The sequence below is a fragment of the Vanellus vanellus genome (genome assembly GCF_965231255.1).
Source record: "Vanellus vanellus genome assembly, chromosome: 1".
NCBI lineage: Eukaryota > Metazoa > Chordata > Aves > Charadriiformes > Charadriidae > Vanellus > Vanellus vanellus.
The window spans coordinates 221,260,247-221,273,904 of NC_138905.1; the positions used below are offsets into that span (position 1 = coordinate 221,260,247).

Here is a 13,658-nt window from a genome sequence, read left to right on the forward strand (position 1 = left end):
GTCTTTGCTTTTTAAAAAACGTTTCCCTTCCAAAAGGGGAGAAATAGAACGGCTCAGCTTTCAAACTGAGAGGACTAACGAGAAAACTATGGCAAGCATTCACCTGCAGTTGTGCCTACACAAGGTTTTCATGCTCTGCTGCTATCCTTCCTCAGGCCTCACACGTGTAACCTCCAAGCAGCGTGGAGCATGGTCTTCTAAAGGAAGAGCCTTCCGCTGCTGTCAGAGCACTGGAAAAGCTGCTAATGTGAATTTTTCAAGGAGGCTAAAACGCTAGTTATTACTCTATATTTAAGCCTTAGCCACACTGCAAAGTAACATGCACACAGATGAGGTTGAACGTCTCTTACCATCAAGGTGCTGAAAGAAAAGGCAAGAAGATATACTAAAAGCAACATATATGGCAAGATGCGCAAGGGCCAGTTCTGCTATGGAAAGAATATCCCATCACTCAAGCACTTTCAACGCAATCGCATTTATTGTGGGTTTATACAATACCATAAGCTTATGCAGCACTGCACAATTTGCTTCTGCAAATAGCGCAACGGCTGAATTTCTTAATTAACAATCTGAGCTCGTTTTAAACCACAGGCTTGCTTCCACAGAGGAGTGATTTCATTTCAGTAACTAGAGCTGTGCCAAGCTAAGAAACAAGTATCATTTGTGGATTATTACCGAAGGCAACCTTCTTTTTAAACAAGTATATTAAGAACTACTGAGCTAGCTATAAACTGGCAGCATTTGATAATTTATATTTTATCCTTCTGTCTTGTGACATCAAAAACTGAAGGGGTTAAGCGCAGTTCCCTTCTCCAAATTCCCACCATTATGTACCCCTCAAACTATCCGTGTCGTCTCTTTCTTCAAAGAGGATGACACAATAGCACCTTCTGCCGCTTGTAAAATGGCACTCATGAGCCCTCCACAGATGAACCAAATGGTGATTTCCCGTTTCCCCAAACAGAGAAAGGAGCTGTCTCCACAGCACTTGTCAGTCTGGAAGCAGCTGGTAGATGAAGGCTCCAAGTGATCTCAGAACTGTGGGCTGCACAATTACAACAGATGCCGATCCTCATTCCTACTGTACAGAGAGAAGTGCAACAAAAATCTTACTCACTGTTCGATCCTCCAAATACATGGTTTTCGATAAGAAGTCAATGCCAATTGTTGCCTGGAAAAAAAAAAAAAAAAACCACAACACCTCTTAAATGAAATCTCAGAACAACCATAGTGATTTTCAGGGGAGTGAGAATTACTGCCGCATCAGAATTCAGCACCTGTAGTGGATCTGAAAGAAAAATACATTGGTTTTCTTCCTTTCAGGATGTAACTCTTATCTATAAGATTCACCATGCAGTTTCCTTAATATCCATAACCGGAACAGTATCTTAAAGCACAAAAAGTTGTTGACCTTAACTTCTGTTTATGCATCTTGACAGTTTAATCCGTACAGTCATATGGGTATCAGTAAGGATTTTATGCATATGACCTAAGTTAGTGTGCATCAGCTGAACCAAGGTAACTGGGCACAGTGTATTCTTCCTGACTGCCAAATATCTTAATGTATCTTAATTTCAAGCCTTTTTCATTAAAGCTAAGGTGGACATCTTCACATCTGATGCAACAAGAGCGCGCAAACACGGCCCCCAACAATTACTAAAGCTCAGTTAATACGAAAGCTCACTGCAGCATAACTGCATCCAAGTTTCTAGACACTAGTGGGAGCTTCACATCGAACATCCTTGTATGTGTTTTAAGAGAGCAAAGCACTCCTAAGCGTTATCAAGAGCTGCTTCTTATATACACGATCTCCACTCCATTTTTCAAAGCTGCAGTGAGCGTGAATCCAAGCTCTAAGAGTTTGTTTGCAGCAGGGATATGATCCACCTGACCTGTTGGGGCTATAAGGCTGCCCTGGCTTCAGCAGGACACTGAGCATCTCAAGCAGCTGCACTGCTCAACAACATCAATAAAGCCTGGAAAACGTTCCAAACAAATTGATTTCAAAAGAAAAAAAAAGAAAAAAGCCCAACAGGTAAGAGGTAGGTCTCTCAGCTACAGCGAAGAGGCTTGATACAACCTCTTCCCTGCTGAAGCAGGTATTCCTAATGGAGAGTCTATTTTACTGCATACGCTCCATATTGTTAGACTGCTATTATGCCCTCACTATATATCCCCATAATTAATTCCTTGTATTCTGCCAGATATTTTACGTGGTAGGAATAAAGAATAGAGCCAGCCAGCCTGCTTGTGAGCAATACATGAAAACCAGCTGCAAATGAATAAAAAAAAAAAAAAAAAAAAAAAAAACCTGAACAATCCAAACTGAATTTCCACTTGCCACTAAATGTAACACATCAGAAAACAAACTTTCCTGGCTGGATGAGGACAGCAGATTTGGAGCACCAGAGACACATAAGGGAAAAATAAATAGCAGTGGATCCCAAGACGGCTACCTAGTGATTTTTCACCTGTCATCAAGAACTATGCCATTACCAGTTCAGAGAGATGATACTGAAACTGTAAGGCGGACATGAAAAGCCTCAAAAGACTAATGCAACAACATGCTTCCCTTCTGCTTTTGTTTTCTATTGTTCTGGTAAAGGGTACTCCTCAGAAGATTGCCTGAAAGATGCTTCTATTTTCCCTCGTGTCTATTGGATTTCACTTTACAAAAGAAAAGCTACAATCCCACGAAGATCTTACACCATATATACACGCCAGGATCCTATTCTGCCTGACAAACTGCTGGAGACTCAGATTTTCTCTGCTCTCAGTAGGAGCTGGAACATCAGCTGCAAAGCCTGAAACCTGCCTCAGCCTGTACTTCATGCCATCCCTCCCACACAGCTGCACGGCAGCAAGAGCTCTGAAGCTCACTCGCTGCCCTAAGAAGTCTCTGTACGCCTGGTGGAAATGCAAGCGCCGCTCAGAAATGCATCGGGTCAGTGAGATTCCTGCACTTGAACACTCAGGGCATGGGAAATGCAACAGAAAGGCCAAGCACAAAACTTGTTTTAGATCTGGGTGATGAAAATATTTGTGTTAATCAGGTCGAGAACGTATGGCAGGTCTCTTACTTTCAAGCTGTGAAGTGGCTCTTGACCTAAGCCTCCCCAAGCTTTAAGAATTACATGGCATAACTTACAGCCAAACGTGTTTGTCCACCTGTACTGTTCTGACCATATCATGACAATACAGAGAAGCAGCAGATGTGAAGGAGCAGATTCGGGCACTCTAGATCCCAGACTTTCACTAAAACAGGTAACCTACAGAGAGGCATTTTGTCACACTTCTGACAAGAAGCAAAAAAGCTTGAGGGATCTTTACAGATCAGTTGTAAAGAGATGCTGTGCAATGTACAAGTAGAGGAAAAGTCTGCTTACTGATGGGGAAAAATACACAGACATGAAACTAAGCTAATGACTGTAATTAAGGTGAAGGCAGATTTAACCCATTTGTGAAATGCTGCACACCACGTGGAACAAGCAGGAGCCAGGCATGCTCTGAACATGATGCGAGGTACTGTAAGGCCTCATTGCAAATTTAAAGACAAGTAGGACAAAAAAGCTTGAGAGGGCCACACTACAGATGGGGCCAAGTATGAGAACACTTTTTAATCCATCTGTCCCCACAACACTAAAATCTAATAAGGATCTGTTGTCACCCTATTTTATAGGCTATATTTGCTGACACAGAATTACCCAAGACTATGGAAGGAAGCCCGAGGCAAAGCAAGAACCTAAATTATCTTTCAAGTCACAGGCCAGCGTTTCAACTCAACGCTCTACTCCCTCTCCTTTCCTCCAAGAGGCTGAAGCTGAAGGGAAGCGTGGCCTGTAATTCTCCTCTTGCATAACACACAGAGAATCATCATGTTTGCCAATGCTGGTCTTTCATTATACATCATATACGGTGCCACCGAACAAGGAAAATCTTTCCCAGCACATCCATGGAGGGAAATCACTCCTGGTAAAATATACACCACCAATGGCACGATTTTATTTCAGGTGTTCGGGTTTTCTTGACACAGTACAGCGAGTTCTTGTTTGATTCACGATGCTGCTTTCATGAAAACAGCTTATTAATAAGCTACGGGCAACAGCTGAATTCCTGTTATCTAGCAGCAAGCAAAAGAGAACTAATGCACAGCACAGATTTTATTAAACGGCAGCTTTCTATTTTTACCAAGTGAACACAAAAAACCTTGTTCAAATGATAGGTTGTGGCAGCTTTCAGAAAATATGCATTCAAAATTTATCAGAAATGTCCAGAACAAGCAAATCATCCATCAACTAACCTACAGCTACAGTTAACCACGTATACGGTTTGATGTGCATTATCATTCAGGTACCTGGCTTTGAGAGGTCTCTATATAATCCTGGGCATAGAGAAATTTATATTCTGGTTTGACATTAACATGTGGTTTGATTTTGGCCAAATTACTGAAGCTTTTATGACTCATTCTTTCTTCCAGCTATAGCAAAATAGGACATGTCACCCTACCTCAGTCATGACTTCAGTAAAATAGAGGTCTTTGGATGAATGACACTATACTGAGTACATTACCACCCAAACTACACACGCATCAGTGATAGCTAAATTGAAGCTATCTTGTAAACCCTTAGGATTTCTTACTGTTTTAAGTCCCACTCGTTCATTTTGCAATCATTTAGTATATTATGTCAGACCAGCTTCCCATGGAGACAACTATATTATCATAAAGCACAGAGGGTCAAACCTCTTCAAGAAAGAACTAGGACGTAAGCTCCGTAGAGAAAAGGAGCAGACCTGAAAGAAAAATACTGTGGGAAAAAAAACAGATTAAATAAAAGAACTGCATTCACATGTCCATGTAATTACAGTGGGTAGAATTTGAAAGGATGTTTGCTCCCTTGGGAGCAATGATGTGTACTCTAGCCCTCCTACACCATAGAAGCTTTGCTTCTCCCATAGTTAAGTGAGAACTTGCATCTCATTCTACCCAACTTGCCTAGCAGCAGCAATGAGGAATTACTGAAGAGGCAGGAAGGAAATCACTGAGGGGTAAAGAGATTTAAAGAGATACTTGGATAGACACTAAGTAACAGAAGAGTCACAGGTTTTTTTCTTCTTTTTTTCCCATTACCTCCTCCTCCCACCCCCCTACAAAAACCCTTCACATTCATCAGGGAACAGATTTTTCTCAGCTTAGTGTATTCAGAACGTCACCAACTGTAACCAAGTCATGAAACATGTTCTGCTTGGAGAAGACACACTTTATGGAATTGAAGTACTTTTATAGCTTGCCACCTTTTCAAGCTCATCCTAAATTCTGGGAGTGGGCAACAATCATTGCTCTCCCACAATTTAGAAATGTTAGCTGACTTGTCACCAAACACAAAGCAGTGAGGGGGCTGCAGGGCTCACCGGAATAAAAAGACAACCACTGCTTCAGCCCTAACATTGCCAATCCAATCTTGTTTAAATAAATAAGCATAAATATGCAGTCACAGGATGGGGATGTGGACAACAACCAGTTTTGTGGTCTTTGTTCCAGCAGACAGCATAAAACAGTGTCCTAAAGAACGCCCAGCCTTACAATCCACTGCTTTCTGCTCAGCAAGCCCTTGTTCACCCCACTGCAGAACCGCTTTGCAGCTCAGCTTGCTTCTTTTTCAAGAGCAGGGTACCTGTTACATTTTCCCCACAGAAGCATTAGGTCTGTGATGGTTTTGTAGCAAATGGTGAAAAAAACCTGGTAGACTGAACACCTGCTGTCACTTGGGTATACCTAAGAAGCCTTTCCTTTCGAGCCACAGCTCATCCTGCTGCAAGTAGCAGATAAGCTACTTGGGCAGAATCCCAACACTGAAAGGTTATTAAAATACAAAGCTTAAAGATTTTGCAGTTAAGAATTTGGTCAGTGTATCAACTCTTATCCACTGCAATCAAATAGATTCTTCCTGCAATGGAAGACAAAGCAACAGAGGGGCCTTACAGAAGACAATAATATAGATTAATTTACCTGGTAGGTGTTGTCAAAGCTGTCATACATGAACCTGGTGATCAAGGAAGTCTTCCCCACTAAAAGAAGGAAAAAAACACAAATTCAAGGAACAATTTCAGTGCAAGTATTAGGCAAGAGATTTTAAAATGGTTTCAGGAGGTGTTTTACTCTGTGTCCAACAGATCTGTACTGTGCAATTAAACTTCCTGCAAGCGAAAGAGCAGTCATTTGACTTTACAATTGCAAATTCACTAATAGGTACATTTCCTGAAAAAGCCTGGTCCCTGTATCATTCCCGAGCATCAGTTTTACTCATCCATGATGAGATGAAAATTGAAATAATTTGATTGTTCCAGTTTCTACTACACCATTCAGAAATTTTAGTTGAACAAAATGAACAAATGTAATAGGTCTGACAACCCCTACAACAAATTATTATAAACAAGACAGCTCTTCTCGCTTATAAAACAAGGTAGCTACATCGCTTTAAAATACATCTCGCTGCACACCTCCTCAATGTCACCCTCTCCGTATCTGTCACACAAATGGCAGTCCCTGCTGTAGTATCACAGTAGCATAAGACAAGATTGAAGAGTGTCATTGTTGAGAGGCTTGTTTGCCATCTGCCCACAATGCCCGCAGTCCTTATCACTCCATTAACTTCACCCTTCCTTTGACAATGTATTCACTATACCTTTTTGTAAAAGCAGGTTCATATGCTGTTAAAAATGCCATTATCCACCCCAGTGATGGCTGCAGCTCGTGACCGGTGTATTTGCTTGGCTGTTCAGCAGTAGGAAGTCTGTGGGCACCGCAATCAGAAGGTGTCACTGCAGTATGTGCAGGCACACCTGACAGTCACAGGGACACAGGCAAAGCCTTTTTCATGCAGCCATTTGTGATGCTGCAGCTCCTCTGTAACTGCCACTCCGCTTGGCCAGGTTAAACCACAAACGATGTCAAGAGCCTCATTTCATAACCGAGATCTACATAAACTGTGCGTATCATAGCACTCCAGCCAGGTATCAGACTACCTCGTAATCTCATTTTCCTTAAAAGACAAGTAATATGAGGTTCATTTTAAAACAATTATTGTCACAACAGTTACTTTCTACTCCTGTAAGACCAATGATACAGCTGAGTTGGGACAAAGTCTAACTCATGCTCAATGCACAACTCTTTCCTGCTCCATGCCACCTTCACCTGGAGGGGACCAGCAAGATACACAGGAACTGGAACATCTCAACCTGCCTCATTTCAGTATGTCTAAATACTCTTAATTGTAGGCAAATTATTTAGGAAACAACTGAAGTTACTCAAGGATATATCACCTCCAGTTGTTTTCATCTAACCTCCTTGCAGCTGGAATTTGTCACCTCCCACTGGCAGGGAAGAAGAGCTGTATGACTCATGTTAGCCATCAAACATCACTGGTACAGAGAAAGCTGTTAGATGTGCACAAGCCAAAGCTTCTGTTCTTCAAATAAGCTTCCAGAGATGTTAGTTCTCCGCAAGGATGACCATTAAGAGAGCAGGAGAACTTAAGCCAAGATTTTGGGGGTCAGGTTTATTTTGTGGGGGTGTCTTGTTTCTGGGAGGTTTTGGGTTGGTTGTGTTGGGATTTTTTTTTTTTTTTTAAATCTTAGTGCAAAACCTCCAAGAAAATCTCCAGTATCATCCCTAAGCAGCATTTTAATCCATCTGCAAACTTCAGTTAACTCTGTAGAAGTGCTAAACTAACAGGAATCCAATAGACAGCGTTTGAGAAAAGGATTTTCCCAAGTGTCAAAATTCTAATTCCTGCATGTATTTTTAACATATCCCGCTCCATAGACATAATGAGGTTCCCCCAAGGTTTAAAAGCTGCCTTCGCAAAGGCAGAGCAAACATTCCCTTCTGTGAGTAGGTTTTCAGAAGCAACGCCATCTCAGATGGGCAGGATTCCTGAATCCCTTATTCAAATTTGTCCCACGGATGTGTTGAACAACAGCACAAGCTGGTGCAGGACAAACAGTCACAGGCTGGGAGAGGAGGGTTTCACTCTGTCCAAACCCAGAAACTCAAATCCTCAAGAGACAGAGACCAGCAAATCCAATACCTTCCCACTGCAGCACACACTACAAATCCTAGTAATGGATTTGCAGCACCACAAACAAGCTGGCTTTTCCTCACGCGGCCATTGATGCAAACAGTCAAATTTAATTCTTTAGATGTACAAGGGGATGTAATCAAACCCACAAAATAATTTTCTTTTTTAAGTCACAACCCTGAAGAACACTGAAGTCTTCCAGCAAATAATTTCCCTTCCCACTACGCACTGAGATGTCCTGGAGGGAGTCTGTCTAGAAACTATAAAGTCTGTAAAGATTTTCTATTTCCTCTTCTTTGAGCTTACCCTACTCTACCTTCACTCATTTCACAAAAAGATGGGAAAATTAGGTGCCCCTTGGCTTGCTTATATTTAAATATCTGCTTCAACCAATATTTGGATAGAGTGTCTTAATGCACTTCAGATCTAAGACATTTCTTCTCCAAACAGACCAAGGTTTTCTTTACATAGTATGTCAACAGGCACCAGATCAAATCAGTATTAATACCAACCGCTTAGAGTTTCAATTCCACAATGACTCCTGAAGCATCACCATTTCTCCTTTAAAAGAAAAAAATCTTGCTTTAAAAATCCTGGCAGAAGTCAAAGCCCACAATTCCCACTGTATCTATAATTAAAAGTCAGTGAATCTCCTCTTCAGAAATTCACAAGTTTAGATTATATAAACAGACACCTTGTCCAGAGGGTTACAGGCTTTAAATATTCCCTCTCTAAAAGAGCCACTCCTAATACTTAGCACCATCTCACCTCTCCCCAGCCTCCCCACACACACCGCCCTGCCTGCCAATGGCAGAAACTATCCCCAGCCCTACAAAAAATAGCCAGATGAATCACCTTAGGATTCATATACCATCTGTTGCACACTAAAATGATGTGGATGCATATGCTGATTCTCCTGTGGAAGCTGAGCTGCTACGAGCCCTGTTTCAGAGAGCTTGAACAGAGAACAAAACCACACAGAAATTAATCTATTGTCAATTATGTTGATCACATTTTCCCCATATGGGGGCACAGCACAGGCCCCTAGGCTACTCATAGCTAAAAGCACTGTCACATGATTTTGTGAGTACACTGAGTACCACTCGTTCATTAACTATTTATTTATTAGCTAATTGTATTTATGACGGACCTACTACAACAGTTACAAACGAAATTCCCAGTAAGGAATTTAGCACGCCACAACCTGCAGAAATAGCTGATGTTTTTCCCCCTCCCCTGGCAGAGCAATAAGGAAGGGCCATTGAGGCACAGTTCACCATTTGCTTTTGGAATTGAGCCCCTGGGCTCTTGGATGAGTTTTATTTTTACATCAGTTTTGAATTGGAACGTCACAACAGAGCATTAAGCCCCTGTGCATGACTTCAAAAAGAAATAAATGTAACAATAATAAAGAACATTGCCAAAAATGAACCAATTTCTCAACTGAGGATCTACAGGAGAGTTTGTATCCCATTCTGTTACATATTTTCACTTGTTTTCTGTTCTGTCTTGCTGGCTGTATGTTTATCAAATTCACAGAAGGCATTAATTTGGGAGTGATTGCAAGCAAGTTAGAGGACAGAATCAGAATTCAAAATAATCTTGAAAGACGCAGAAGTGACCTCAAGAGGAAAATGAAGCTCAGCAGGGAGAAATAGCACAAGGTAATACACACAAACAACAACTGGCTGCTTAAAAATACAGATTGCAAACAACTGGGTAAGCAATCTGGGGGTTATAACCAAAGGAAGCAGATAAGACAGTCAAGACTTCAGCCTTGTTTCATCAAGCAGTTGTTTTATTTGGGTTTTTTTTGTTGTTGTTGTTTTGTTGTTTGTTTTTTTTTTTTTTTTAAATCTACTGTGTTAATTTAATCTCTTGGAAAAATTTCAACACACAAATATGTCCAGGGCAGCATTAGTCAGCAATGCAGTAGCATGCAACATCCTCTGGGCCAAAATATTTCTGGTATGCTGCTGGGACAAAAAAAAAAAAAAAGTTAACATTATCCTTGGAGGAATAAAGGTGGGAAGGTGGGGGAGGAAATGCTGCGAATGGGGTTTTACCACAGTACACAGCTTTGGCTGGATTCCGCTGGACACACTGACAGCAAGCAAGGAAAAACCTCAATTCAGGAGTTCAGAAAGAGCTTTTTGGCAAGAAAAAAAGGGCAGCTTGCACAGTTTACCAGAACAACTGCAAGGTGACGAACAGCAGAGAAGTAACACAGTGACAAGGAAAGGCGGTCTGCAGCCTCTTTTCTTTCTGTAGATCAAGATCTAACAGCTGAAAGCCAAGTCCCAACAAAGTCCTACCAGAAGAGGCATGCAATTTTGAACCTGAGGGAAATTAAACTCTGAAATAACCTATTCAGCTGGGCAGTGGGTTCGCCTCCGCTCCTTGGCACACAGACTTGACAGATGTTATTCCAGTGTAGGAATTTCCATGCAAGGCATACGAGAATTTTTTGAAGCAGAGGGAAGGTAAGAAAATAAGTAATTAACCAAAGAAACCATTTGTTCCAACACTGCATCTGAACATCAATTTTGGAAACTCTTCTGTCGTTAAGTGGCTGAACAACAGTAGCAGCATGGGTTTCATTAGATGAGGTTTCTGCTGCTTCAAGCTTTCGATCCAAAGAAAATAAAGTCCAGGTTAACCAGCTCCTAATCACACAGCTGTGGCGCGGATACCATTACTTAAATGCACAGATTATCAATGTACACTCCTGGATACTTCGCTGGATACTCAAGGCCAGGCTGGACGTGGCCTTGGGCAACCTAGTCTAGTGGGAGATGTTCCTGCCTATGGCAGGGAGGTTGGAACTCGATGATCTTCAAGGTCCTTTCCAACCTAAACCATTCTATGATTCTGCGACTCTATGGATGGCAAGGCGACCAGCTCCAACAGGAATTTTTAAACTTGTATCTGACTTGCTCAGGTGGTTTTCTTCAGCTACACCAGCTCTGGAAGATTCTGGACCTAGAGATCACTGGTGGCTCCCATACTGAACTAACTACCCACCCATCTAACCATCAAATCTGAACATTAATACACACTGCAGGGACTGCGTGGCACTTTTTTCTGGGAGGCTGGGGGAAGAGCAGAGAAGTGTTTTGCTGTACAAAGCAATAAATGGAAGCATTCATCCGTATTAATTCTGATAAGCTGCAATGTTTTAATACATTATGGGACAGAAAGAAGTAGGCTGTTCTGATATATAAAAATAGGAAAGGTTTGATCACTGGTTCAGCACAGAAACGAGCAGATGCCCGAACACTAACATCCTCCTAAATCAGCAACTGAATCAGTGGCAAACAGCAAAGTATCCAAGACACATAACTGAGTTAAAAGATGGGAACTTGTGAAGTTCCTATCAGCAAAATTGCCATTAACTATGAGGGCCCAAATTCAAACCCTTCAACAGCTAATGGAGTCAACCTGATCGATACTCTTTGTCTGGAAGCCTTGAGCCACTGCCTAGCACTTATTTCAGAAAGAGCATTCATCTGCAAGATGAAATCAATACGCTAATCTCATCATTCCAGCAACTTTGATCTGACAGCAGCGACTGGAGAGATTTCAAGGTCGTTCATCTGATTCTTCAAGACTGCCTTGTCCCGCTTCTGGGGCGTTGTGCGCTGGAGATTTGTACGTCCAACACCAACCACCACTAATGACATTGATTAATCATGGGAACCAACAACTCCTCTGCGCCAGCGCATGCAGAATACATGCTACCGGCTACTGCTGGCAGCACTGCAAGCAGCACTCCATACTGCATGCTGTAACGAGTCACTGGGGAGACTCATTCAAGAGCTGGGGATGGAAGAGACCCATTAGGTAATACAAATCATCTCCCTGCCAGCACTGGGATTAGAAGGTCATTTGTTGCCAGGCAGAGTCTGCAAAGGGCTCAGGCAACAGTCAAGAGTGACCTACAAAGGAAAAGTAATTGGGATTGTGCCACTTGTACCATATGATGGACGAGAGGAGGAGCAGGCCTTACCTCCCTGTTTCATTTTCTTAGGCACGTGCTTGCCTCTCTTATATTACAGATTTACATCTTGTCCAAGGATTCTTCCAGAAAAGTCACACTTAAATGTCCAAGTTCATACTAGTTGTTGTTTACCACTTTCAAAGCATCAGCAATAAAAAATAAACCAAGAAACATCTGCAAAGCAAAATAATCTTAAAAATAATCAATCTATCCAGACTTTTTGTTGTAAAGTTAAAAAATTCCACTGGACCTCTCCCATGTCTCAGAGGCAGACTTGGTTAACAGAGGTCCAGCTTGCTAAAAGCTTAAGAGGAAGATGAAGAAAGTCTTTCCATCACACATACAGATAAATAGCAGTGTAATCCCAAAATTTCACTTGCCCTTTGTAAGACTCCTTTAGGATTTGGTTGAAGGATAAATCCCAGTGATGTTACAACTCACTTTCACAGATAAGCTCACCTCAAAATCTTCACTGGAAGTATTTCCTTTACTAGACACACCATAATACAGCTTATCCAGCAGTAACTGAGATGCTGACAAGGAACAGTATTTCTTACTGAGAAGTCAAACTCTGTTCTGCCCTCAACTCTCAAAACAGATGACCTGATACCACTCGAGGGGTTCTTCTGAAAGCTACAGCTCCAAGTTCTTCCAACTACTGGCCTCACATCAAGTTCCATCCTCAAATTTGCTGGTACTTGAGACCCAATGCTTGAAAGAGTTGCTGAAATTCAAAGATTTAATGCTGAGGATCAGAGACCTTGCTAGTCCAGATCTGGAAAAAACAACGTAAGGCAACAAGAAGAAAAATGCATCACTAAAAACAATATACTGAATTATGAAGGCATGAAAACCATTTTTAGATTTTTATTTAAAAAGAAGCCCCAAAAGGAGGATGCTCATAGTTGACTTAAAATTATCTGTATGAGCCAGCAATCAAGAAGAGTATTTTTAGGCATGTCAGTCTGAGCTCTTAAAACAGAAATGCTGTATTAAACTGATTAAAGCAGCTTCTTTAAAAAAAAAAAAAAAATCCTCCTCTGCTCTTCACTGTCAAACTATGAAAATTTCACCCGGTTCCCCCAAAGCAAGAAACAGAACTCATTCATTATCCCGAAGATACTGACAGAGCCAGCAGACTGCATTCATCTAACAAATTCTCAGTAAGATTAAGTTTATCCATAGTCGCAGCTGAGGAACTCTGAGGATAGCATCAAATCTAGTGACAGAGAGCAGAGGTAAAAGGCAGAGTTGATGTGGTCTCGCCTCCTTGCTCTAATTAAAGAATTTTTTACCCTGAAGTTGTTTTTTTCCCCATTGATTCCACTTCTGCTCTACCGTCAAGCCTCTTTTATTCTGCCACCTCTTTCCTGATGCAAGACACCAGATGAGATCAGACCAAAGGGCCACCTGAGCCAATACTTTGCATCCTTAAGCCCCCAATAAATCAAAAAAAATCCAGGGGAAAAAAAAAAAAATAGAAAAAAGCCTGTGAAGAATAAACCATCTTGAAATACATCCATGTCTCTACCCTCAGTAAGTAGCTTTGTTCACAACTAAAAAGTACAGAGTCGGGAAAA

At 41.5% G+C, this 13,658-nt stretch overlaps 1 protein-coding gene across 4 annotated transcripts in view; it reads right to left on the bottom strand.

Annotated features, from left to right (window-relative positions):
* The window catches only part of RAB6A (RAB6A, member RAS oncogene family), a gene marked incomplete at its 3' end in the record, with an annotated part of 63,364 nt that overhangs the window by 18,009 nt on the left and 31,697 nt on the right, over window positions 1-13,658 (bottom strand). For all 4 annotated transcript variants that reach the window (XM_082498135.1, XM_082498134.1, XM_082498137.1 and 1 more), the window contains exons 2-3: window positions 6,008-6,066; window positions 1,118-1,171 (exon numbers count right to left, since the gene is read on the bottom strand). In XM_082498135.1, the coding sequence (XP_082354261.1) occupies window positions 1,118-1,171; window positions 6,008-6,066 (113 nt within the window). The remainder of the gene's footprint in view (window positions 1-1,117; window positions 1,172-6,007; window positions 6,067-13,658) is intronic.